Source organism: Caretta caretta, chromosome 9 (assembly GCF_965140235.1).
Source record: "Caretta caretta isolate rCarCar2 chromosome 9, rCarCar1.hap1, whole genome shotgun sequence".
Taxonomy (NCBI): Eukaryota; Metazoa; Chordata; order Testudines; family Cheloniidae; genus Caretta; species Caretta caretta.
Genome location: NC_134214.1, coordinates 96585149 through 96611914, shown reverse-complemented (window position 1 = coordinate 96611914; position 26766 = coordinate 96585149). Strand labels below are relative to the sequence as shown.

The 26766-nt window shown below is 42.2% G+C and overlaps 1 protein-coding gene across 3 annotated transcripts in view; it reads right to left on the bottom strand.

The window, feature by feature from the left end:
• Window positions 1–658: 658 nt before the first annotated feature.
• The window catches only part of MCF2 (MCF.2 cell line derived transforming sequence), a 97074-nt gene continuing 70966 nt past the window's right edge, over window positions 659–26766 (bottom strand). For 2 of the 3 annotated variants that reach the window (XM_048863781.2, XM_048863780.2), the window contains 10 exons: window positions 25895–26020; window positions 24763–24984; window positions 20665–20757; window positions 19324–19402; window positions 18644–18707; window positions 17702–17808; window positions 17460–17572; window positions 14972–15084; window positions 12591–12691; window positions 659–2611 (listed from right to left, as the gene is read on the bottom strand). In XM_048863781.2, coding sequence (XP_048719738.1) covers window positions 2571–2611; window positions 12591–12691; window positions 14972–15084; window positions 17460–17572; window positions 17702–17808; window positions 18644–18707; window positions 19324–19402; window positions 20665–20757; window positions 24763–24984; window positions 25895–26020 — 1059 coding nt within the window. In that variant the 3' untranslated portion in view covers window positions 659–2570. The remainder of the gene's footprint in view (window positions 2612–12590; window positions 12692–14971; window positions 15085–17459; window positions 17573–17701; window positions 17809–18643; window positions 18708–19323; window positions 19403–20664; window positions 20758–24762; window positions 24985–25894; window positions 26021–26766) is intronic. The other variant, XM_075132564.1, reaches the window with a different exon arrangement.

Below are 26766 nucleotides of genomic sequence, written 5' to 3'. Positions count from 1 at the left end.
TTTTGATTTTCTTTTATACCTCTATAACTAGCCAAGTGATAAGAATACACCAAAATTCTTAAAGTACAGGCCTTTGCAGACAGGCCTGAATATCTATATCCTAACATTATATGCAAATGAATTACTAATAGGCACTAGGCTTGGGCCAGATATGGGTCCCGATTCAGGGAAGCACTAACCACGTGCTTAACTTTAAGCATGTACTTAATTCCACTGAAGTCAATAGGAATCAAGTATATTCTCCAGTGTTTTCCTGAATTAGGGGTATCCATAAGGCAGGCAAGGGCTACCCAAGCTTCCCCAAACAGCTCTTCAAAAATACTTCCACTCTGAACTGCAATACCTTTACTATTCCAGTCCTGGGACCCTCTTGGCTAAGTTTCAGATGTGCCAAATTGTATGGTAGTTTTGTGATTTCAAGATTAAGGACAAAGGATTTATTCTTAGTTTTTCAGGCTATAGCACTAGTCACTGAAACCTCTCTGTCCCTCTTATAACCAGTTTATCCGCCACTAAACAAATCAGTTCATTTATAATATCAATATGTATTATTTTATGTCAAAATATGTATAAGGGTTTTATGGCTGTTATGAACAAAGGAAATACAGTCAAAATGAAAACTATTTTTGTAAAGTAAAAGTACAGCACTCAGACAGAATTAAGTGTTCTCATATGAATTTATTTAACAATGTTTAAATTTTTTTAAATATAGATTAACACATTTTTAAAAGTACATATACAATATAGTTCATTTAAATTTACAGACAGAGAAAACCCTCTGCTGTATAGTACCATATACATGAACACCCTCATTAATCCATATACTTAAGGTAACATAACATTTATTGTGCAAAGGTCCAAATGTGAAAAATCTAAGACTGTACAGTCAGATTTGCAGAACTAATCAGTCTCTTCAATTAGTCAAAGCTTAGATTCAAGACTATAGAAGACAGAGAAAATTAAAACCATTTTAATATGCAAAGTATGCTATGATTCTGACACTGCTATTTATACTGGTACCTCCAAAATGTGTACTTTTTAACCATACGAATTGTTACTTCTATAAGTAGCCCCGACAGTAATTGAACAGAATCTTATTTTTACTCTTAACAAGTGCATTGTGATCCTATTTAAAATAGATAAAAATGTATTTGGATCATTTAAAATCTGTTCATTAAGAATGCCAGTAATTGGACAAGATTGGGATCTCTAATATTTGCAGCGATCCTTAATTCAAATGCAGCTGATCTACTGTACAAGTTTCATATTTTTGAGGATGGATGAGTAATATTATGTTAGAGAAGTGCCAAACAGCATTAGTTCGGTGTACTACCCTGCTATGAAATGTACCATGCAATTCGAATGACAGTCATACAGTAGCTCAGCAATTCCTCTGTACAAAAATGGTCACTGGAAAATAAAAATGAGGTTTTATATAACTTTACACCATAACTCAGAATTCATGGCTCACAAATCAAATTCACATCAAAAGGATCCCTCATTAATCCAGAGTATAAAACATTTCAATACAATGAGACAGTGTGTAAATTCAATATTGCATGCACATCACTAACCCTGTTTTCAATGCAATCAGAATTATCTTTATACAGCCCTGTTTAAAAGTCAAACCACCTGTACATATGTATTACAAAAAGAAAAACTAGACAAACAAAATAAATTATGAAACATTTTAATTTTTTTTCCCAAAAATTCACAAGGTAAGTTATCAGTAAAGATGCTGACAAGTACAGTCTTATAAGAAGAACATCTGTAGTGCAAATGAGGACATTTAACTTATAGTTATGGCACACGTTCCAAAAGGACAATACATTACATGTAAACTTCAACACTTGATAGACACAGGTGTTACCCCTGGAACACTTTGGAACTTGAAGTGATTCTTGACAACCCTGAGTTGTCAGTCAGTGGGCCTGATCCCCAGCCCATTGAAATCAACGGGAGTCTTTCTATTGACTACAATGGGCTTTGAATCAGCTATTCAGTGCAAAAGGAAGTTCTTTAGCATTATTGCATCATCATCATATGACCCAGCCAGAAGATGATCTTATTGTACATTACATTCACATAGCTGCAATATATCTAAACCCATTCCATAAAATGAATAACTAGAAAATGTGGCTTTTTTATATTTTTGGTTTACTAAAACTGAACTCTTTCATTTGCAATCAAGCACAACAAATAAATAGGTAAAGCTTTCAACCTGTCGAATCAATTTCAGGCATCTAAATGAAGGGTCAGGACACTGTCGATTTACTTCTCTGATGAACTTAATGGATGTCATGGAAAAACAGCAGGCAAAAATAAAATACAGTGCTTTCCATAGGGGAAAAAGAATGAAATAGCCAATAATGTCTTCCTTTATGACTGTGACAAACTGTTTATGACTGTGACAAACTGCAGTCCCGGTCCGTGCAGATGAAGCTGTGAAATTCTGTGACTGTGATGAATAGTACAGAGTAACTCCAGCTATTGTGCGGTTTCTTTGTAACACCTAGTGCAAAGTCTCCAAAGGAGCATCAAAAATAGGGGGCTACTAGTTCACCTGTAACTCAGGGGGAACTAAACTTGCTTGTGTTACACAGGGCAGCATCTATAAAGTAATGAAGAATGAGAACATTAGAGCATCTTATTCAAAGAATACACTGGTTCTTATAATAATGTAACAATGCCTCAAAACTGTGGTCTTCACTAAAAGCAAACTCCCACTAGCTTGAGTGGGAGTCTTGTCCAAGCAAAGACCCCAGAATTTGACTTAATTCAGTAATCTGCCCATTGACTACCACAACCAGTTGGATAGTATCATCTCTGCATTTATTTTGCTGTGACGCTCGAATGTTCTTTACGTAGTAACAAAAGATCTACTGCATGAAGCGGATGAGAATATCCACTTGTAAAAAAGTGAAGTCTGCTTTCTGTTTCAAAGGCAAAAAATCAGCATGGGGTTTAATGGACCCTGCATAAACAATTCTGCTGGCACAAATGACAAAGCTTGTGACTGAAGTCATTAAAGTGCGTACAAGTGCAAACTGCTTCATTATATTTGCAAAACTGTAAGTGAGATTTTAAATTGAATTATTTACAGTATACTTGTTAATGTTAGCAAACATGCCCATGTAAGCTTGCGAGAGCTCAACGTTAAACCACAGTACAGTATTAGCTCAAAGCAAGTGATCTGCTGTCATTAATATTCCCCCAGACTGCCACACATGGGTCTAACCCAAGTCCATTGAGGTCAACAAAAAGACTCCCACTGACTCCAATACGCGCTGGACCAAGCCAAGAATACATACGGATAGGTCATGATGGTCCATTATGTGTTACGGATTTCAGTAGAACAAGAGGGCAAATTAATGTCCAGAGCTTCACTGTCATATGAGAGAACACTTTGTTGGATGCATCATGCACCTGGGGGAACTGAAGGGGTTAATTAGGTACTTAGGGCAATATCACTAATCAAAATCATGAACACACTTGGTGTTAATAATATGCTATTTAAGCAAATGTAAAAGCAACTACAGCCCTGGATCCTGGAAAGAGCTCTTAGGGACAGACGTGGGGTGCACCCACGCAGAGCTCATTGCAGCGTGAGATCTAACAGGGGAAAGAAGTCTCTTGACTTGTTACTCTTTAGTTTTTTTATGGTCTAGTTTTTAGATAGAACTCTGCCCAGATTCTCATTTTGCTGGCACAGTTTTATGCCCACAAAAAATTGCACCATTAACGAATCACTGGTATACCTGGTAGAACTTAAAACATCTCATTGCCTGATCTCTGGGCACAAACAGGAGGTAATGAAACTAGATGTCTAAGGCTTTGTCCACATGGGAAATTTTTACCAGTTATAACAGAATAGTTACACTGGTACAGGACACTTTTGTTCCAAATCCACGGTTTGAGACCACCAATGAAATGTCAAGCTCCTAAGGTACAAAAGTTTGATTAATGGCTCCAAGGATGAAGACCTACTCTCTGCCCTTTGCTTTTGTTAACGACTAAATATGTTCACCACATTACGGAGTGTGTGATTTCCACCATAAAATACTCAATGCTTGGGCACCCAAGAAATTTCTCTCTTCATCTGTTATATCACATCCCCATGTAATTTGTTATTTCCCTTTTTAGTCAATGGTTATGCATTGATAATCAAACATCTAAGAGTGCAATCTTATTGAGCATACAAATCTGTTTTTAAATAGTCCATTTTACATTATTTTTGAGCTATCAAAAAATGTTTCCTATGTATTGGAGGGGGAGGAAGCACGCTTCGAAAGCACGCAGGGTTGACCTAATTCTGCTTCCACTGCATTCAATGGAAGTGTTACCGCCGACTTCAATGGAAGCTGAGTTAGGCCTACACAGAAGACTATTGACAATCTCTCATCCTCTGTCTATTTTCTCCTTTGAATATATACAAAAACATCATGGGTGCAGCCGTGCTTCCTTACTCATGGAGGGCCTGGTTCTGATCTCACCAACATCAGTGTCATTCAAGAGAGACCCCAGTAGAGCTACACTGGTGTGAGAACAGTGTATGTTCAAAGGAAAATCAGGTCTGCAGCCTCTAGGGAGACAACTGGATATATTTATTTTCACACACAGGCCTCAAACTAGCAAGGAGGTCCTCACAGATAGCACCCCTATAGCAACACACAGCCCCTGTTCACTTCAGTGGTGCTCCATACAGGCAGCAGGGTCTCCACCTTTTCGGAACTATTTCGGGATCAGGGGTGGGATTTTTCAGAAGCATCTAGAGGAGTTAGGAGTCCAGCTCCCATTGACTTTCACTCACTTGGCACTTCTCAAAATCCTACCTCTGAGTCTTGCATTGCATCTGACAATGTAGGTGTCCCTAAGCAACAGAAGAGCATGTGATTTTGATATGAAAGACTTCTGTTACATACACCGGCAGTTAGAATCAGATCTAACTCTATCCTGTTTCCTGCTATTTAAAGGGACCTAACTTTAAAATAATATTAATATTTTAAAAAACTATTATTACATATAATAAAAATAGAGAATTTTCTTTATTTCCCCCTTTTTCTTATTTGGAAAGCCGGGAGATGACATGCCAGGAGATGGATGCAAGATTCACAGAACTTACATGATCTTTGGCATATTAGCTACAAGTGAGATTTTCAGAGAATATGTTATCTGATGGTCCATTGTGGAATAGTAGTTTGGATTATCAACTGACCTTCTAGCACACATAGAAATAGTCTTCAGATCCTTAGTGAGGAAAGTTTTTATGTGACCACGTAATATCTGATAGCTAGAACAAGGCACCTTAATGCAAAAGCACCTGCTTAAGTCTAAGGGGAAGCTCGTGCTTGAATGCTGGTATTTTATGGACATGTCTATCTAGAAACCCCTTTCACCATGACAGCTGCACATTAACACCTGCAGTACAGGGAGGAGTGGTAGATACGCTGGAGGGGAGGGATAGGATACAGAAGGACCTAGACAAATTGGAGGATTGGGCCAAAAGAAATCTGATGAGGTTCAATAAGGATAAGTGCAGGGTCCTGCACTTAGGACGGAAGAACCCAATGCACAGCTACAGACTAGGGACCGAATGGCTAGGCAGCAGTTCTGCGGAAAAGGACCTAGGGGTGACAGTGGACGAGAAGCTGGATATGAGTCAGCAGTGTGCCCTTGTTGCCAAGAAGGCCAATGGCATTTTGGGATGTATAAGTAGGGGCATAGCGAGCAGATCGAGGGACGTGATCGTTCCCCTCTATTCGACATTGGTGAGGCCTCATCTGGAGTACTGTGTCCAGTTTTGGGCCCCACACTTCAAGAAGGATCTGGATAAATTGGAGAGAGTCCAGCGAAGGGCAACAAAAATGATTAGGGGTCTGGAACACATGAGTTATGAGGAGAGGCTGAGGGAGCTGGGATTGTTTAGCCTGCAGAAGAGAAGAATGAGGGGGGATTTGATAGCTGCTTTCAACTACCTGAAAGGGGGTTCCAAAGAGGATGGCTCTAGACTGTTCTCAATGGTATCAGATGACAGAACGAGGAGTAATGGTCTCAAGCTGCAGTGGGGGAGGTTTAGATTGGATATTAGGAAAAACTTTTTCACTAAGAGGGTGGTGAAACACTGGAATGCGTTACCTAGGGAGGTGGTAGAATCTCCTTCCTTAGAGGTTTTTAAGGTCAGGCTTGACAAAGCCCTGGCTGGGATGATTTAACTGGGAATTGGTCCTGCTTCGAGCAGGGGGTTGGACTAGATGACCTTCTGGGGTCCCTTCCAACCCTTATATTCTATGATTCTATGATACAGAGTGCTTTGCTGCCCTTTAATGCATGCAGAAATCCACAGACAACTGGCAAATCCCCCCATGGATTTCCACAATGTATCCCTCAGGAATTAAAGTGACTTCCCAAAAGCAAGCAAGGGCTTGCTTCAGAAATTATGGAGAGTTACAGAGCTGTACCAAACTCTAGTTCACGAGAGGGAAGGATTAGTCTTCCGAATAGCCCCCCAGGCTAGTAACTGATTTTCCCAAATCTTCTATATTATATCTAGGTAAGGCTTGTAAAGTACTTAATAAAGCTTTCTCCATCTTTGTCTGGGATATAGAAAGACTGGGCTTGAAATATCTGCTTTACCTTGCACTACAGACAGGTTACAGGTCTGGCATTTACTATTGTTATGTAAAGGAATGAAAAGAACCTGGTGACCACTGGATTAGTCTGGCTATCGGAAGCTCCCTTTTGAGTATAGTCTCTCTCTATTTGCTGGGTCTGGCATATTTAAAGTGGATGCCATAACCAGTACCAGTCCACAGCATACTGGGTTATTCGCCAAATACAGTATTGGTTGGTCTGTACTTGGGAAGAAATATCCCATAACTTCATTAGCCTATAAAGTGTTTTGAAGAAAAAAAAATCCCCTTTCTTCCAGTGGGCACTGTGCATTTGTTGGGATCCTTGTGGTCATGATACCTTCAAGATACAGATTCCTTAATGGAGGACAGCACCATCTGCCCAGGAGTTGGAAAACTAGGAAAAGGCAGGAGCTCAAGGGAAACAGGTGGGACCTACACAACAAAGAACCCATATATAGAGGGCTGTCTCTTAGGAGAAACATCTCCCCACTCCCTAAGCGAGTGATACAAATGTAAGTTCTCTTGTTTTGCTTATTTTGCAGTGGGATCCATGTTTAAAACAACCAGCCTGAGGCCCTTTATGAAAGAGCCTCACTTTGCATTGGTCCTCTAAATAAATAACCAGGCCCAGACAGAACTTGGAAAGGTTCTGGCCCAATTTTTTCCTTTTAGATGGCATTTTAGTTTGCTTGTCTTTTAATCTCTTACTGAATCTGGAGCGAGGCTGCCAGGGTGAATCTTGATGTTGAAGTCTGGGAGGAGCTTTGGGATAGCACTAAGAAGATCCCTACCAATAATTCCAAGATGGAATTTTAAGGTATAAAACCTCTTTTCTCATTCAGTTTTAAATGTTCCTGAGCATGATTTTGCACTGAAATTGTAACTTCTCAGACTCTCCCATGGTTTGAGCATGAAACTCTGGGCTACTTTACACTGCACAGTTAAGTCAGCTTAACTCCTCTGCTCATGGCTGTGAAACATTTCAAGCCCTGTGTGAGGTAATGAAACCACCTCAGCCCTGATGTAGTGTAGCCAGACAGCCAGCCCCCGCCCCCTCAGACCAGCATTGCTGGAAACACAGGAGGAAGCCGGAACAGGGCACTTAACATATATTCCAGCACAGCCTTTGAAGCTGTGAAAAGCACAGGTGTGCTGCTACAATGTGCCTCTGGGAACAGATACGACGATTAAGCTCACAGCAGGCAGAGGCCCTGTGACAGACATGGCTCTTAGCCCCTACTAAATAGCGTGATGCACACACATCAACATCCTAGGTGGGAAAATATTTACCCTGATAAAAGAAATGTCCAGTAGTCGACACTTATTGTTTCTCTCCCTTGCAAGTGTAAACTACCCTTGCGAAAGCTGGCGTCACCCAGACAGACCAGCCTCAATTTGGCATAAGAAAGGAGAAAGAGAATAAAGGAGTACAGAGGTATAAGTAGGGGACCTACAGCACCATGATTTTTGAGTGCTTTTCACTATCTATCTGCTGGTCAGATAAGTGACAGCCTCCCAAGGCTTCTGCAGCTAAGAGGGTCCCTAAGCCTTGTCCCTTATTCGTCTTTCCGTGGAATTGAGTGACCGATCCTGGCTTGGCACCGCTGGAATCGAGAGATGCAAGAAGGGTAAGAAGCACCCACACCTGATCTCCTATCTTTAGTGTACACATATTTTGAAATAGAGCTCTATACTTTGTTTTCTTTCTTTGGGATTGTGGCTTCAGTTTTGTAACTTGTTTGTGTGTGTAACATCTCTACATTTAAATAAGTAGGCACTAGCAATTTTGTAACCACATGATTAGAATCTAGCTTAATAAATTTTGGTAACCGTTTGTGCATAAGCCTGACTTGTTTTCTCTGGTTTACTGTAAAGCAGCCAACACAATTAAAGAACCTCAGCCGTTTTGGCTCTAAAGCCTGGCCATTAGGTGAGAGTACTAAGAGCCTAGCGTTGAGTTGTGCCGCCTCCACAGGGCAAACTCTTGGGGCACCTGTCAGTCAATCCTGGCTGCCCGCTGCGAAGGAGCTCTGAGCTCTAGCAGTTAAAGTCACGGGTGTGGAGAGGCTCTTAGTGCTGCCATTGGGGCACCTGTCAGTCAGTACTGGCTGCCCGCTGCGAAGGAGCTCTAGCAGTTAAAGTCACGGGTGGTTAGGACCTTGGGGCACCCGTCAGCCTAGCCCGGGCTGCCCGCCGCGAAGGGACAGTGCGTCCTAGCGGTTAAAGTCACGGATGGTATAAACGGGCATAGCTGGCACCTCACCAAACATCCTTGGCCGTCGGCTAACATGTAGACACCACTAGACCAAAGCAAGAATCTTTCCATTGCCCTAGCTACCACGCTTTTGCAGACCCCTAAAAAATTTCAAATGGAGGTGTGGACCCCTTTGGAAATCTTAGGCGTAGTCTGCGGACCGCGGGGGTCTGCAGGTCACTGGCTGAAAAGCACTGTATTACAGCAATGGAAGAACCTTTCCTGTCGCTATAGCAAGTGTCTACACTGCAGTGCAACAGCAGGGCAGCTGCAACGATGCCATGGTCGCGTTTTTAGGGTCGACGTCCCCTCTGTGCTTTCATCTGTATTTTGCTTACAGATTCTGAGTCAATTGCAATTTGAACCCAAGCAAAATGCTGCATTTCACAAAGCTCGGAAAAAGGACACCACAAGGTTTTACGTTTATTGTACCTCAATGACTCCAGCTCAAATTTACTCTGCTTATAAAGGAAAAGATGTTTCTACAGAGAGCCCTGGAAGTTCAATTTGGGTTCTGAGAGGCAAGCTGTGCTGTTTCCTATCATTATACCAGATTCTGCGGCCAAATTCTGCTCTCAGTTACTCCAAGGTAACCTCATCGCCTTCATAATCTGCTGTCATTGCAGACGTTTAACCCAGAGCAGTAATTGGCCTTGCAAAACTGAAGCTATTGTATACTGCCTGGAAAATGCAACAAACCGGATATAATCCAGCTCGCTTTCCTACAATAGCATTGGCTCCTCAGCACGAGCAAGAATAAAGGAAGTAGAGAAATATTGATATTTCTTTCTCAGGGCAGCAGATATGGCCAAATGCACACAAGGAACAGAGCTGTTGAGAATGAAGATACCTTTGTCATATCACATTTCAGAGAACAACTGCTTAGCAAGTATAAAGATACGACATCACTGAAAATCACCGTCTAGAAACCAGTTCACTCCAATGAAGATTTTTATATTACGGCCAAATTTTTTCAAACTTTACTGCCTAAAGTAGGCACCTAACTCCATATTTAGGCACCTCTGTGGTCTGATTTTCAGAGCTATTGAGCCCTGAAACTTCCCCTAAAATGAACAGAAAATGCATGAATGGCATATATGACCTTAGCTCTGCCCACTTTTTGCTATGCTTTATGAGGCACTCTTAAAATGGCCTGAGGCACTCTTAAAATGGCCTATTTCTCCAACACCACCACATATTTTTTTCTCTACAACTCTTAGAAATCTTTGGCCAGCTTAGGAGACTGCAGCTGTCCCATAAGCCAAATAGTTTAGCTGCCCCAGGACAGTTGGCAGTTTTGCATGGTGTGTGCCCACTGCAACAGTCATCTAATTTGCGAAGTGCATTGAGGAATTTTGCAAGCTAACAAAAATCATTGAACTTCTAGAATAAATTATGATTTGGGGAAATTCATGGGTTTTGCTGAAAACAAACCCAGTGACTTGTTGTCCCACATCAAACATCTGCCTTCTGTGTGCCAACTCTTATTCCTTTAGTAATCCTCCCTGTCACAGAACTTTTCATTGTGCTAATGCTTTGGGCACACACGAGTTCATTTGCCTAACAACAGGAAGCCAGATACTTGAGCTTAAACATGCAGGAAAATATCCTACAAAAATGGCTAAAGTGCAAGTAAGATCAGAATCAGATCTAGAATCTCTAAATTGACAGGAAATACAGAAGTATATAGAAGAGAAAAAATTAACTTTTAGGGAGAACAAATAAATTGTCCGAATTGTCATCAGACAACCCCTGAGAACTCATTAGCAAAGCTTCTTGGTGGCCACAAGAAACTCAGATTTCAACACTATCTTTCTGTGTTGTTTCTCTTAATTTTTACTCAGACCCCTTTGTCTGCACAACAAAATTAAGCTGACCTATGTTAGGCTGACATACAGCTACTGCAGTAATTACCGTGGTTTTTCATGTCCACACCACCCTCCGTCTGCTGGTGGTGTGCATCCTCACCAGGAGCACTTGCACTGACTTAAGTGGGGCAGTCTGCCCCACGTGGGGCTCAGACCTGAAGCCCAGCCAGCCTGGGCCAGATAGTCAACAGGCGATGTAAGTAACAAGCGCCTATGCTGACATTGTCACCCTAACTACGTCAACCTAAGTGCTATGCCTCTCATGGAGGTGTAATTATTAAGTCAGCGTAGTGGGCAACTTACATCGGTGAGAGCTGCATTGCAGTGCAGACGCTTACAGAGTTAGGGTGACGTGAGCTGCCTTACATCAACTCTGTAGTGTAGATCAGGCCTCAGTCTTTAAGTGACTTTCAATCTGAGCTGAGAACAGCAGTTCTCTATGATTTTTAGAGACTATTAGCACAACCCCTATAAAAATAGCCATGGTGCAAAGCCCTGGACCACAGCCATCCGGCTCCAGGCAGCATCTGTGGCTCGTGGAGCCCAGAGAATCTTTTTGATGCACAATACAGTCCCAGAGAAACTGAGTTACGCTAACCAAGAGTTCTGACAAAATCAGGATGCACTGATTGAGGGTTTGTAAACATTCGTTATACATTATGATGAAATCTGATTAATACAAACTAGGTCATTGTTCAACCAGCCCTAGCTAACCCAGATGTGAAAATCAGAACACCTGAAATCTAAGTAATGTAGCAAATTAACACAAGGGAAAAAGTACCATAATATTTAGCACTGATGTTGGGGTGGGTGGGAGATTGGAAAATGTCAACATTTCTTGACTATATCCAATTGAAAAGGTTGAAATTATGACAAAACTCATCAACATTTTTAATTTCAATAAAAAGGGTCAACCTTTTCAATGAAATTTTCTGCTAATATTTTTACAGCTGTTCGAAAGCTTTTACATTTTCTATGAAAAACAGTTAAAAAAAAAAAAACCCTGGATAAATTTGTGTGAAAATTTTCCCTTTTTTTTTTTAAAAAGCAAATCTGCTTATAACCCTCAGTAACATACGGCCAACACTGCAGCATGGTAAGACGACGTTAAACCTGGGTGGTAAGCTAAAATGTGAGGAATGCCAAGTGGTTGTAAAAGTGTTTTCTTGTATCATCTGTCTCCCCTCTAGGTCTGGATTTATACCAAGAACGATCATGGGGGAAAATACGTTTTAGAATCTTGGAGTCTTTCACAGAAACCCAGTCTATTGTCAATAAACTTTAACCAGTAAGCCAGCAGTCAGCTGTGAATAAAACAGTGAGACCTATCAAAGCTGTATATGGGCTGGTCCAAAGTCCAATGAAGTAAATGGAAAGACTCCCTTCAAAGGATTTTGTATCAGGCATAAATATCTTTTTAAAGAGTGACACGATTTTGCCTCGGTGATATTATATTCACACAGGGGACCAAACTTGCAGCAATGTGTGGACAAAACAGCCATAGAAATCCCTTAATGGCTGTACTCCATCCCTTCGCCCATCATACAGTACCAAGTGCTCTTGCAACATCTACATTTTTAAATATTTGGCGTTATTTTGCCAGTGCCTTAGTCTTCAAAATCACAACAAATTCTTAAAATGTCAACAAAACAGAGCAGCAGCTTCACGTACTACTTTTGCAAGCTTTTCGGAGTAATTGCTTTCATATTATTCATTTCTTTTTTCTCTTGAGTTTTACATAGCCAAATTTGAGACACAAAATATAATGCAAGCCATGGTTTATAAAAATCTGATTCCAGTTCTGAAACTATTTCCTATATGTTTATTGTATGATACCTGCGACTTTGGCATTCCGAAACCTACAGTCGCCGATTACTATCTGCAAACTGTTGACAGGAATCCAGCCCTCTTTCCTTCTGTTCAGGTTTTTCACCAACCTTTGAATGATAAATGTATTAGTGGAAAACATGGGCAGCTTTAGACCCATTACACACAATGTTCATCATTAATTTTGAAAAGTTACAGAACACAGACAATACATTCAAATCAGTGGCCTTGGTTCAGCAAAGCAAGTCAATGGGACTTAAGCACGTGCTTAAAGTACTTTGCTGAATTAGGATTTGGGTGTCTAAAGTAAAGCACCCACCATCAGTATTTAGGCACCATTGAACGCAATGGGCCTAATCAAACATTTATAGGATTGAGGCAACAAGCATTAGGCACCTGTGTTTGAAAATTTGGATCTTAATATTTCCGTGTCTGTCAAATCCTTTATTTAATAATGTGTCAAAATAGGACATCTTGATCAGCTGATCTGTGTTTAGATGGTCTCATTCATGTTTGGAAATTCACTACACAATAAATTAAACCTATTCTGTGCTAACAATAGGTAACAGTTTTTCCATTCATTCCTCCTCATGATTCCCCTGTGAGATCGGTGAGAGAGCTTATGCAACTTGTCTAAGGCCACAGAGAGATGCAGTGTCAGAGTCAGGACGAGAACTCGCAGCCTTTGTTCCCAAGCTCCTATTCTTTGTTCAGACTATGTCTCTATCATTTAGCCTCGCATGTCACAGTCATTCCTGAGCAGTGCAGCATCATTTAGTCCAATGTATACTTGGCATTTTTACCTTTTTACTCCTCATGTCTAATACTATATATCCAGCTGTAACTGATCCATGGTCACAACAGGAACTCACGGTTCGGTCTTGTGGTTAAAGCACTGGACTGAGAACCAACAGATCAGGGACCGACTCCAGGCTCTGCCACTGATTTCTTGTGTGACCTTGGCCAAGTGACTTAATCTTTCTGTGCCTTAGTTCCCCATCTATAAAACAGGCCAAGACCTTTTGCTTCCAACCTCCATCCCTACAGAAGGCCCTGCCACCGAAGATAAAGGAGAATCTCCATTAGCTGTCACACTGTTAGAACTCACTGTGAGCCACTAGAGATCTGTAGAGTACATTCACAGTAGCCAGTCTCTGTGACACAGTGTTGCTAAAACCACCATAGGAATTGGTGATTGCTCAACAAAACCCCACCCGATTCAATGCTTTGTATATTGATGTTCCTAACGTTCAATTTAACTTCCCTTACAATACAACGAATGCAGATTTGGGCCAGGAATCCTCTAATGGACAGTGTGTGTCTGCACACTTAGAATCTGGTCACTGCACCCCTCCAATTCAGATTTCTCATAATAGCACAATCTCCATCCCCATGAAAATATATGAAATGATGCAGCTTGCTTTCATACCAGGACTCAAGGAAAGGCTCTGAGGGCTGACTGACAAGAGCCAGGTAACAAATCAACCTGAAAAGGAAAAGCAGCCAGACCATAGGCCAAATTATGAGAGGGCACCATGCCCTCCGAGCTAATGAGCTTAACGGTTTGACAGGCAGGACATCAGATATGGTAATTTCCTAGGCAGTATTCCCAGCTGAAAGCAGAGAGCCAGCTGTTAATCCTTACCTTGCAAGTCAAACTCAAACTTTCCCCGAGCCAATGGCTCATTGGGCTGACATGCTTAAGGCACATCAGTTTCATAGCCAACAGTACACAAGGGAGTGATGTGATCGGCATCACCTCCGACTGTCTTTGCAAGCCACTGAAGAAGAAAAAAGCCTTGTAATTGCTAAGTGCTATTATTAATTGCCCCAGAGGAAGAAGACCCAGAGCTGAGCTGCAGAGGACAGGGAGAGGACAAAGGCAAAGAGCAGTCATTCACACCACAGCTTCAAACAGAAACGTCAGGTGTTTAAAAAGGTCTTTCTCGCAACGTGTTGGATTTTACGTTATTCACTCAAGCTGGGAAGGGAAGGGACACCCAATCACAATTTCCAGGTCAATAAGAATGGAACACACCATTTGTAAGGAGTCTAAGGGTCTGGCTATACTCAGTCAATGGGCTTTAATGTAGCTAGCTCAGATATCAGAGCAGCGAGGCCGCGACGGCATGGACTTCAAAGCACACTGTACAAGTCCCCCTCCCCCACAGAACTCTGGGTAATTACTCAGACGCTTGGCTAATCTAGAGGTCTACTCAAGCTGCAATAGCTCCCCATGATTGCAGTTTAGACCTATGCTAATTCTGTAGTTTCCAGTAGAGTACACACACTAACGAAGTTACACCAGATATATTCCGAGTTAAACTAGATTGAGCATAGTTACCTTGTAGGTTCCTGGAGGTAAGGTAAAAGAATTCTAAAATACTTACCATTGCCCTTCCCCATCTTCATGCAAAAGTTGAATTACATCCCCGTTTTTAACCAGCAGGTCCTCCGATCCTCTATTCTTGCAGTCTGCTAGGGCTTTATATTTTCCTGGAGACTAACATTAAAAAAAAAAATTACTTCACAAGAACTCTGTTTCACAACACGGTTGTAATTAATTTTTTAACAGTCTTTATTCCTGGCTGCTGTGGGGAAAGTGGTACCCTTCTTGGTTTATGTATAATAATAAGCAATCATGCAACAATGTTGGCGATAAGTATTCATATGCAACCTGCTTTCTTAACACTTCTATAAACAAATTATTTTTATCTACAAAAAACAATTACTGTAATGCATGCAGCAACGGGTAACATGCTATTAAAGTCAAATTAAGTGGTGCTGAGAACTACTTTTATTCTTCTTCCTGAATACAATTAGTAGCGAGAATTAAAATGAGGCTTTTTTTCCTTCTGGTACTGTTGTGACTTCCATGTCTTCGGGGTTTTTTTTCCTGTACATCAAGTGAACATTTATGGCACTGGTGCTGCAAGTTATAGAGAGTGCTCGAATGTGCTTTAGATACTGACGCAGTTCGAGGTCCTGATCCCAGGCTGTGCTCTGTTCCCCTTGGCTAGCACTCACACAATAACAAAAAAATATCAACAGGAAAAAATTCGCTGACGTCAGATTGAATCCTCCCACCCCAATGCTGCTTGGGAAAAAAAACTCACTCAAAATTGTTTTAAACTGGGGAAGAGTAGAGGAGACAAGTAGGGACGTGTTTACACCCTAGACGCTTCCATGCTTCTGCTGGTATGCCATCAGGGCCAAGAGCTCTCTTATTTTTCATGTGGTCCAATGCTTCCTCAATGACTACTTCTAGGACTGGTGCCATCAGATCCTGGTGTGGTTTTATCATAAGGCATGGTTCTCTTGGATTCTCTTAATTAAGAAGCCTTTCAAAGTAATTTCTCCGCCATTCCTTAATGTGGTCTCATTGATTAACATGATGGTTTTTTCCCTTCTGGTACTGTTTCCACTTTCATTTTTAGTGACTTGATCTTACCAGGTTTCAGAGGAACAGCCGTGTTAGTCTGTATTCGCAAAAAGAAAAGGAGTACTTGTGGCACCTTAGAGACTAACCAATTTATTTGAGCATGAGCTTTCGTGAGCTACAGCTCACTTCATCAGATGCATACCGTCATCAGATGCTGTAGCTCACGAAAGCTCATGCTCAAATAAATTGGTTAGTCTCTAAGGTGCCACAAGTACTCCTTTTCTTTTTGATCTTACCAATATCTTTCCTTCTCTTATTGCCAGTCTGTATATTTCCCTCTCACCCTGCTTTGTTTCAAGATGGACATATAAGCCCTCCTCAGCCCTAGCCCCAGTGGCTGCCACCTCTTTCTTCATTTTATACTCTTGAAAATCCTGCTGTTGGAGCATTGCTTGACAAAGTTTAAACACTTTTTTCTCCTTGATGCCCTCTCAAACTTTCTCATTCCACCACCAGATCTAACTGGAGAAAAAGACTCTCGCTTTTGTTTCACCATTCTCGAGTTTTGCTTGCAATATGATTCTGCCATTGATTCATATTTTCTCTTAACCCTTCTAAAGAGATCTTTCCCAACACTTTCATTTTAAACCCCTTGCTAACTTTGTTAAGCTTCCAGCACTGGTTTTCTGTACTGCTTTGGACTATTTTCTTCTCATGTATATGGTTCCAGAGTCAAGAACCAGCAAGTCTATGCTGAGTTGCAATGTTTTCCCTTGAGATAACCTGACAGGTTTTTGATGTTCTTCAGCTCAGTTTGGCTTACCAGGAAGTAACCTATCTGCACCCTCAGCCTTTCACTCTTGTAGGTAATCAAATGTTCTTCCTTCCTAGGAAAGAGTGTATAAATGACTCCCAAATCACGTCTGGGTGTACTGAAAGACAGTTTCCCCTTCCTTGTTCTTGTGTCCAAATCCATGGCTGCTATGGTACATTTGGAAGCATTTACTGTCTCTCCCCAGTGCCCATTAAGGTCAGCTCCAATTATGACACTTCATTCTTTAGCACTTTGTGCAACCGTGTCCATTTTCCCCAGAAATCCTTTTTCTTGTTTGCCACATCCCACTTAGGGTTCATATTCACATGTAACATTTAGGGGGCATTTTCAAGAGCTAGCGTAACCAAAATTTATCCAATATACAAAGAGACAAGGTCAGTGAGGTAGTATCTTTTATTAGACCAGCTTCTGTTGGTGAGAGAGAGACAAGCTTTCGAGTTTACACAGAGCTCTTCTCCAGGTCACCAACAGATAAAAGATATGACCTCACCCAGCTTGTCTCCCTAATATCCTGGGGTCATCCAACAACAATGGCATACACCAGTACACAGAAGGCATAAGCAAATACAGATTTTAACAAAAAGAGAAGTCTTATAGTAGATATCCCCAGACACACTATTTAGTGCCCTTGAAATAAAGCATTTTTTTATGCATCACTAACCAACTGGCTCCCATCTTCTTCTTCTGTGTCTGAGCAATTAGAAAGGTAATTGTTGCTGGACCAGTCCTCAAGCCCTTCACAGATTTCCACAGATTGTGACATTCTCGACCAATCTGCAAGAAAATATGTTACTTAGGGCCTTAGTTCAAATAACGGATATATTTTTCGGCTGTTGGTTTGGAATAGAACACATTGAAGTGTAATATTATGCATGCAGAAAGATCTTGCAAACTTGTACATACTTTGCTTTGGCTTGTTCTGTGGCGATGAGCTGATACGATCCAACATTACAGGACTGGTGCGTTCAGAATCATTTTCTTCGGAGCTTATGGAGGCTCTATGCTGCTTTCTGAAACGTATTTAAAAGAAATGTGTCATTGTTTTCAATTTCAAATATTGGTGAAGTCTGTTCAGTTTGGCAAGCCAAGGATCTAAGCAGGTACTACAAGGTGCTTTTGAATACATCAGTGACTCTAGTGGCATATAGTCTCAATGTGTGTGGGGGGGGAAGGGGCAGAGAACAAACACAGCTAAAGCAATTGCTTCTCAAAGCACAAGCACCACCTTAGCGGTAGATTTCTTCTGACTACACCCTACCTGCTGAGATTATCGGAAATGTCCTTCTGCATGCAAAACTCAGAGTTGCTATTTTCTATGGGAGTTCTGGGCACCAATCAATATGGACTTCCTGTGGCTGTTTTCAGCAGAGGGTGAGATGCTATGCTGCGCCTCTAAGAAGCACAGCACAGAATTCACAGCTCAGGGGATGGGGAGGTGGGTTGGCTTTAAGCCACTCTGGGGGCCTTTCTAAGCTATGGCAGCTTCTTCAGCACTGCCCGGAACCACCGCAGCACTGCATGCAGGAGCTTCATCCCCAGCACGCCCCTCCTGCCACCAGCTGCGTTCCTATGCCAGGGCTTGCAAGGAGGTCCTCAAGAGACAGCCTTACGGCAGTTTTCCACAGTGCTGCCCCAGTGCAATCCTCTCCAGCTGGATATGGGGCTTTTAGGGCCCCTCTCCACTTTTCCAGCCCTTTTGCATGGCATGAGGGGGCCAGAGTGGGGGCAAAGAGCTCACCCAGAGAGTGCCCAAAAGGCTCTGGATTTGCATATGTATTTTAAATAGTGAACATAGCAAATGATTTTATTTTTTTCTTCCAAATCTGTAGAGCTCATCTGACTTACCCATCACTCAGCTGAGGGGAAAGTTGGATCTGGTCTGTAAACAAACCGTATGGTTTCTTCTCAACTGTGAGTAGGTTGCAAATACTCTGTTAGTTTAACGTGGTTTGTTAAATCACTCAGTCATCACCCACTCAAAACAGTTGAAGTGTTACTCCAAACATCAGACTTCTTTGCACACATCAGTGCTCTTTTTTTTTTTTTAAAGGCAAAGTAGAGCCTCATGAATTTGCACTACGAACTGCAGATTAGTTGGATTACCAACTTTTGCAAATTGGAGAGAGTTAGTCTTTGATTCAGCCTGGTCTGTTAGCAGGCATCCCAACTGCACACATGCAAGTAGTCCACTAAAGTCCAGATTACTCATGTACCTAAAATGAGGCAGGTGCTGAAGTACCTTGCTGAATAAGGGCCTAAGAGAACAAATAAGAAATTTTAATATATCAAGATGCTCCCATCAAAAAAGGATCATTCTGATTTATTTTCCACAAGGGCAATTTGCCTTTACTTATAATAATACTGCCTGTTATCCTTGTATATGCACTTTAACATTTTTCTTAAAAGTAAAGAAGGATCAGTAATAGGAGACATGCTATTTCTCTGGTGAGAAGGACTGGGCTGGCAGATTAGCAATGTGAGCATCAGAAAGGTTCTGCTGTAGTGAACACCATCAGGAAATGTACCTTTTATAAGCTCCTGCTGCTTGAACAAAATTTTTCTCATTTCACTTAACCATGCCATCTTCACATCTACTGTTGGGGCCTGAAAGAGGAGAAATATTTGAAATTTGGGGGCTTTTATGAATCCTCCGTTATAAAATTGAGGTGAGCCTCAGTTATCTAAACTGTAATTATCCAAAAATCCCTATTATCCAAAGCAAGATTATAGCCTCTGATGACTATTAATTATATTTAAAATGTTCCTGAGTCCCCAAAATTATTTAAAGTTCTCCATTACATTCAGATAGCAAAGGTTGTACTGTAAATGGAAATCATGTAGAGCTCATCACAATACAAGGGATGCAGTCAAAAGTACATGGGCATGTCTCATTAACTCTTTTTCCAAAACACCCAAAGGCAAAACCTGCTTATGAATAAACAGCTACCACATTTCAACTGAACAACAGAGCTGGTTCAGAATTCTAAGGCAACACCATACACATTTCAAAATACAAGCTTGTTGTGATCAGACAACAATCTGCATATATTGTCTCCACTACTCGACCTACACACCCATAGATATACAGCCACAAATATAGGTTGAAATCCTATGAAATCATTGGGAGTTTTGCCATTGATTTCAATGGAGTCAGGATTTCACCCAGAGAGTTAATAAAATTCTCTTCAAATACAAATAAAAAAAGTTTGGAAGAAAGCTGTGTCACGTCTTGCAATGACATTTCAGTGCGACCGTGTGTTTTGGAAGGGGTATCGATTAAAGGTGGGTGGGAAACTGACTTCTAGTTCTGCAAAAAAATTTGAATCAGGACGAAAATCCCCACCACCCCCGCAAAAATCTGCAATATTACATTTTGGACGCAGTGAAAGGTTCCGAAGCAGGAATGGTTCCCAAATGGAACACACTCCCTGGGAGCCTTGGATCCAAGACAGCCTGTCTGGGAAGATACTAAGGAGCTCAGGAACCAGGGCTCTCAGGGCTGCCAGGCCTGTTTCAGACCAATGCTAGTATCCATGTTTATTGATTTAAGGTACAGTTTCACCAATATTCCTTTAGCACAGGGGATTTTCTTAACATTATACTATGCAGTTTATGTTCTTAATCTTAAGCACAGCCCACTGCAGATGCCACTAAACAAAGGCAACGTAAGAACCTATTCTATTAATCTACTGGATCATTCTCAGGCTAATAGAGCAGCGAGGGATTTGAACAGAAACGGTCCACACACATTTGCCAGCCAGAGTTCCTGGTTCGCAAGGAGACAGGCAATTCTCAGCTGAATGTCCACCAGTTTAAACAGCACTATGAGGATATAAAAGCAAACATGCATTTTAAAAATCACACACCTGCACAACATACACCTCCTCTCGTCCGCTGTACCAGATCTCAAATTTTCGATGATCCCCCTTCACGTTTTCAGTGATTCCAACAGCATTCATCTGTTTAAAAAGAATCACATGTACTTTTACTCTAATCTGAAAACCAAATGTCTTCATGTTGTGTTCATCTTAAACAATCCCCTAGATCCCCCCCACACCCGCAAATTAACAAAGCTCACCAAAAATGCTTATCTTCAGTGGTGACTGAAAGTGGTTATCTACAGTTGTTCACACTGGGCGTTTTGTTTAACCATTTGTAACATCTATAGAAGGTTTCTTGGAGCTAGCAGTGCCCCTCTGGGGACTTTCCATAACATTCATGGATCAGTGGGAGTGATTTAGAAGAGGGATCACAGGCCTGAGTCTCAGGCCTTCTCCACATTTTGTGCATCAACTTCCCGCTGAGGAGAAGGTTTAAGAAACAACCCCAACACTCTCCTCATTTCAGACACAGCATCCACGTGTCAGGGCAGTTCTGCTTTTCACCCAGGTCTACCGCTAAAGGCCAACATTTCTGAGAGGAAGAGGGATGTACAACTTGAGCTACCTTGGGCAGCTGGGAGAGCTCAGCAACTCTGAAAATCAGACCGAAAGCTGGGCACCCAAAACCAAAACCATTTTTGACAATTTGGCTGGAGGGGACCAAGGCACAAAGAGATCATGTGACTTGTACAAAGACAAACAGAGCCACTGACTCAACTAGGATTAAAATCCTAGAGAGGTCTAGCTGCCAAGGAAGCCTTTACCCTACCTCTTAAACATACCACCAGATTACTGCCTCACCAGCAACGGATACTAAGCAATATTTTAATACCAGGCTTATTCCTCTAAAGTATGTGCATTAATATGCTTCTTGATCGCTTTTACAGCACAAGGTGCTAGGAATTGATAGCTAATAATTAGATTAGAGGTGAGCAAACTATGGCCTGCGGGACCATCCTGCCCGGCTCTTGAGCTCCCTGCTGGGGAGTGCTCTGGGCAGTGGGGCTGCGAGCTCCTGCCGGGCAGCGCGGCTGCGAGAGCCGCCGGCCTGCCCCGGTGCTCTAGACTGTGTGGTGGCGGTGTGGCTGGGTCCGGTTGGGCGGTGCGACTGCCAGTCCTGGTGTTCTGAGCAGCATAGTAAAGGGGCAGGGAGCAGGGTTGGATAAGGGGCAGGGGGTCCCACGGGGCAGTCAGGGGACATGGAGCAGGGGGCGGTTGGATGGGGCGGAGGTTCTGGGCCGGGGGGCGGTCAGGGGATGGGGAACAGGGGAGGTTGGATAGGCATGGGAGTCCTGGGTTGCCTGTCAAGGGGCAGAGGTGTGGATAGGGGTCGGGGCAGTCAGGGGACAGGGAGAAGGGGGGGTTGGATAGAGGGTGGGGTGCCAGGGGGGCAGTTAGGGGGCGGTCAGGGGACAAAGAGCAGGGGCAGGCAGGGGACGGGAAGTGGGCGAGGGCTGATAGGGGGCAGGGGGCAGGCTGTTTGACCCAGAAAAGAGACATTAGATAAGACAAGACTTGTTCACGGATACATATTCCACTGGTTCAGTGCCAAACTGGACCTGCAAATTGCTATTTTACAAAATTCTGCATGCCTGCACTGAAGAACAGGATCAAGTTTTCAAAGGTGCCTCAACCCAGCCTCCATTTGCTCTCCTACAATTGTGTGTATATAAAAATACCCATGCTCAAGAAACGTGCACACTAAAACCTGCTGCACAGGAGTTAGTACTCTCACAGAGATCAATAGAAACCCATTCTGGAAAGTTTTGGCCCACGTTGTACAGTGCCATAATGCTGCAAAAAGCCAGATCTAGCTCCATTTTTTTTTAAATTAAAAAATACAAGAGCTGAGAATTTTTTTCCCAAATGATTCAATTTCTATTATTTACGCATGTTTGGCATAGGGATTTGCAAGGTTGTTTTTTTAATTTTTCTCTCTCTCTCTCTCTTTTTTTTTTTAATTAATGGACTCATGTCACAAGTGATGGTCTAGAAGATTATATACTGACTCAGGAATAAAGTAGCCAGGAGTAAGTGGGAGCAAGTTGCAGTGAGGGAGGTTTAGGTTGGATATTAGGAAAACTTTTTCTCTAGGAGGGTGGTGAAACACTGGAATGCGTTACCTAGGGAGGTGGTGGAATCTCCTTTCTTAGATATTTTTAAGGTCAGGCTTGACAAAGCCCTGGCTGGGATGATTTAGTTGGGGATTGGTCTTGCTTTGAGCAGGGGGTTGGACTAGATGACCTCCTGAGGTCCCTTCCAGCCCTGATAGTCTATGATTCTAATTTACTGTAATAGTCTTAAACCAACTCTTCTCAGAAAAGTACTGTATCTGCAGTCATTAAAAGTATTATCCCAAGTCTTACAGATATACAGCTCTCAAATGAAGTTATTCTGATAGATTTCTCAGTTCCACAGATTCTACTAAACAGATTTCCTGAACTATACGTCTCTGAAAAACATTCTTCCTGAGCAAAAAAATGATTCAATACTATCACTAATCAAACAAATCCAGGGCTCCAGAAACTCATTTCTGCCCCTCATGCCACCAATACAGAAAAGAAAATAATTCTTTTATCATAAATCACTCAGCTCTGCAGCATGAGCAGCTGGAAAGCGAAGCAGACCCGGACAAATGTTAAATACTGGCTGAACCCTGGATTTTCTCCTCTGAACAAGGATTCCCCAAGCAGCCACTCTGGAATCTGTAAAAGCACTGAGGTACTTTTCCTACAAGGAAAGAGAAGCTCTCAAGAAACAAAATGATGAAGTTTGGAAAAACAAACAAATACTGAAATAAATGGCCCGGTGCTTATTGGTCTCCAACTGCAATTGCTATTGTGCCTATGAGCTGAACAGACTTGAGAGAGCATAACATATTTAAAAGACATTCTGAATAGAGTGAGGGCCTAACTCTCCAAGCCCATCCAAGTCAGTGGGAGTTCCATACATGGAGGCTTATCCTCTAAATACAGATTTGTTCGGCTCTAAAATACGCACATATTATTAATTATTATTATTATTATTATTCACTAGAGGCTGGGCACTATGCTGGCCAGAGGAGAACATGGCCCCTGCCTTCAGGAGCTTACCACATGGAATGCACTGGGAGGCCCATGGAAAGGGTCCATCTTAAAGGGGTGGGTGCTTTACAGTATAATGGGAGAGCGATAGCATTTTCGCTGATAATGGTTAGCACTTGTGGGCACAGTGGAAGCTGGAGCACAATGGGCCCTAAGAAAGGCAGGAAACAGGAGAATGATAGATTGGGGTTTCTCCGACCTTTGCTGATAGCAGGGTCTGTAGGTGCCCTGGGATAGCTGTTTACATCGCTTGAGTTCTGTTCTATGCTATTTCCTATTGAAACTTACCTTTTTAGTAGCGGCAAATCCTTGCCAAAGGAGGGAGGGTAGCGAGAGAGGAAGAGGGGTCATCTACTTACCTTCCTGACTACACAGACAATTGGGAAGTCGGGTGATTAGCAGCCGTTGCTCAGACATCTCCAGGAATCAGAGGGTGCAAGAGCAGGGTGACCTGCTCTGGCCTAAGAACAGAGAAGGCATGGCCTTGCTGTCTTGTTGCCCCAGCAGGGACTGGTCTTACCAGGAGGCCTCAAAGCCTTGGCAGTGATTGAGAAGCTTGGGACGATGCCTCATTATCCCCGTTGGCTTTCAGACAGAGCTTTAATTCAGCAGGATCACATGGCTGAACTACAATTTCCCTGATGCTCAATGGAAGAAGCAGACTCATGTTTCCCAAAAACACATCTCTGTCCCTCATGCATGGCTTGCCCAGGGCAAAATTTCATTGACAAAGTGTCATCTGATCTTTGAAACGAAAGACTTGCCTATGATTCTAATTTGGCGTGTTGCCCATTCTGTGCTTGGAGAACAAGGGACTTCATGGCTTTTTAAAATCAGAAAAGATTCTTTCATTAGGCTAGCAGTAACACTCTGTACATCATGAATATTAATAGCTGAGAGCGTTACCTTATCTATTGGATAAATAATACTTTCCCAATTCTGAAAGCTACCTGTTTATTACATAAAATGCAATTTCCCATCGTTACCAGGTTTTCCTTACTTTCAAAAAATGCTTAAAACTGTATGAAGAGGTTTTATCATACGCATCTCCATGCTCCTCTCTCTTCTTACAAAATACCAGGGCTTTCTCATACAGGAAGAGGTGCCTCTGCATTGGTTTGAACCTGGCAAGCTCCTTCATTTTTGTAGGGCCTTTTCGGTGTCCTGCCCAAACACTGAACGATCCTTGCATCAATACTTTTCCAAGTTCACTCAAGTCCCCCTGGTAATAACACAGCAAATAAATAATCACCAGTTAAAAATTTAAAACATGCCCTTAACAGGGTGGTCTGTCCCCTTTAAGGGCAGGTGTGGCCCAGGGCCAGCCAACCCTGTCCCAAAGCCAGAGGTCTCTCTGGCAGGATCAGCAGACCAAGCTGGAAATGGGGGCCAGTTGTCAGAAGCGATGCACAGACCAAGGAAGGAGGGCTGTAGTTATCCTGTTCCAAGGGGAAGACGTCCACAGGGGGAAGAACTGGGAAGCTGTAGAAACTTATCAGGAGTGATGCACAGCCCAGGAAAGAGGGCTGTGAATACCCTGTTCCAAGTTCATGGGGGCGGGAGGGGGGAGAAGTAATTTGAACCCAATTTGTACCTAGGAAAGACCCAAGGAGAAGGACTTTCTGGAGACAGTAGGGTCTGGAGTGGGACCAGCACAGATTCCCTGCTTAGCGGGAATAAGATATCACAACCCAAAGCCTCAGGAAGGACACGGTTTTGAGCTTCAAAGGGTCTAAAGGAACGGTGTTTCAAGAGGATTTAATAAATTAGACCCCAAGAGGGAAATTTTATGAAAAAGCCCTGACAGTGGGTGAGTTATTGGGTGAACCAGTAGGGAAATGGAGATTGTGCCATGAAGTGGCTTTGCTCTGGGACTGCACCTGCAACATGCCCTTTGCATGCAAACAAAAAAGGGAAGCGTTTACCCAACTAATGGGATTAGAGGAAAGATCGACACCCAGAAGTGTTTTCTCATCCTATTCATTTTGTAACTGTCTTGTCTATTATACTTTTTAACATCATATTGATTCATTTTAGACTATTTATTCCCTATCTTTTTGGACTCTATCCATTCCCACTGAGATGCCCAGAACTTTGGAGTAAAAGGTCTTTCATTACCCAGATGTACTTACATCATATCCTGTTATTGAAATCTGATGCATAGAGTCATTGACTGATTTTAGTAAATCCAACATTGCAACCAAAGCTTCTTGCAATTCTTTAACTCCATCACAGCTTGTGCTGTATTTTAGCAATTCCTGTAATAAGAAAGCAAAGACTATATGTTTTCACGAGAATGTAACACATTTTCTCCATTGCCTATGAAATCGCAATCGTTCAGAAAGCAGTGTCTCTTTTATTTTGTATCTTGGGGGAAAATGGAACATTTTAAAATACATTCACTGTTGTGTGGAAAACGTGTCACATAAGCACCACATTCACACACAGCTTTTTTCTCGGCTTCATTAAAGACAGTCAGTGTTGGTTCCGGGAGGTCATATTCAACTAACCTCCCAGAGTTCTTTGAAGATATTGATGCTGTGATAGATAAAGGACATGCAACCGAGACAGGCTGTAGGTTTCACACATCAGAGAATAATATTCTAGGAAAAGAGAGTCAGAGAACAGGGACTAAAATAAGATACCAAACAGAAGACTACCCTAACAGCGGGAGACCCCAGGTAACTACAGATGAAAACCCTTAACAATGGACAGAGGCAATAAGTGAGTAACCAAGGTGTCAGTGTTTAAAAATTGTATTATCCGTAATATATACACATACAAAGTTACATTATATAGCTGATCTCTTTCTCTCTCTCGGTTATAACTTTGTATGTACATCCCCCCACCTGAGAGGAAGGATAATCCAGTGGTTAAAGTGCTAGCTTGGCACTTGGGAGACTTGGGTTCATTGGCCCACTCTTCCACAGACTTCCCGTGTGACTATGGACAAGTCACTTAGTGTCTCTGTGCCTTGGTTCCCCATCTGTAAAATAGGGACCAC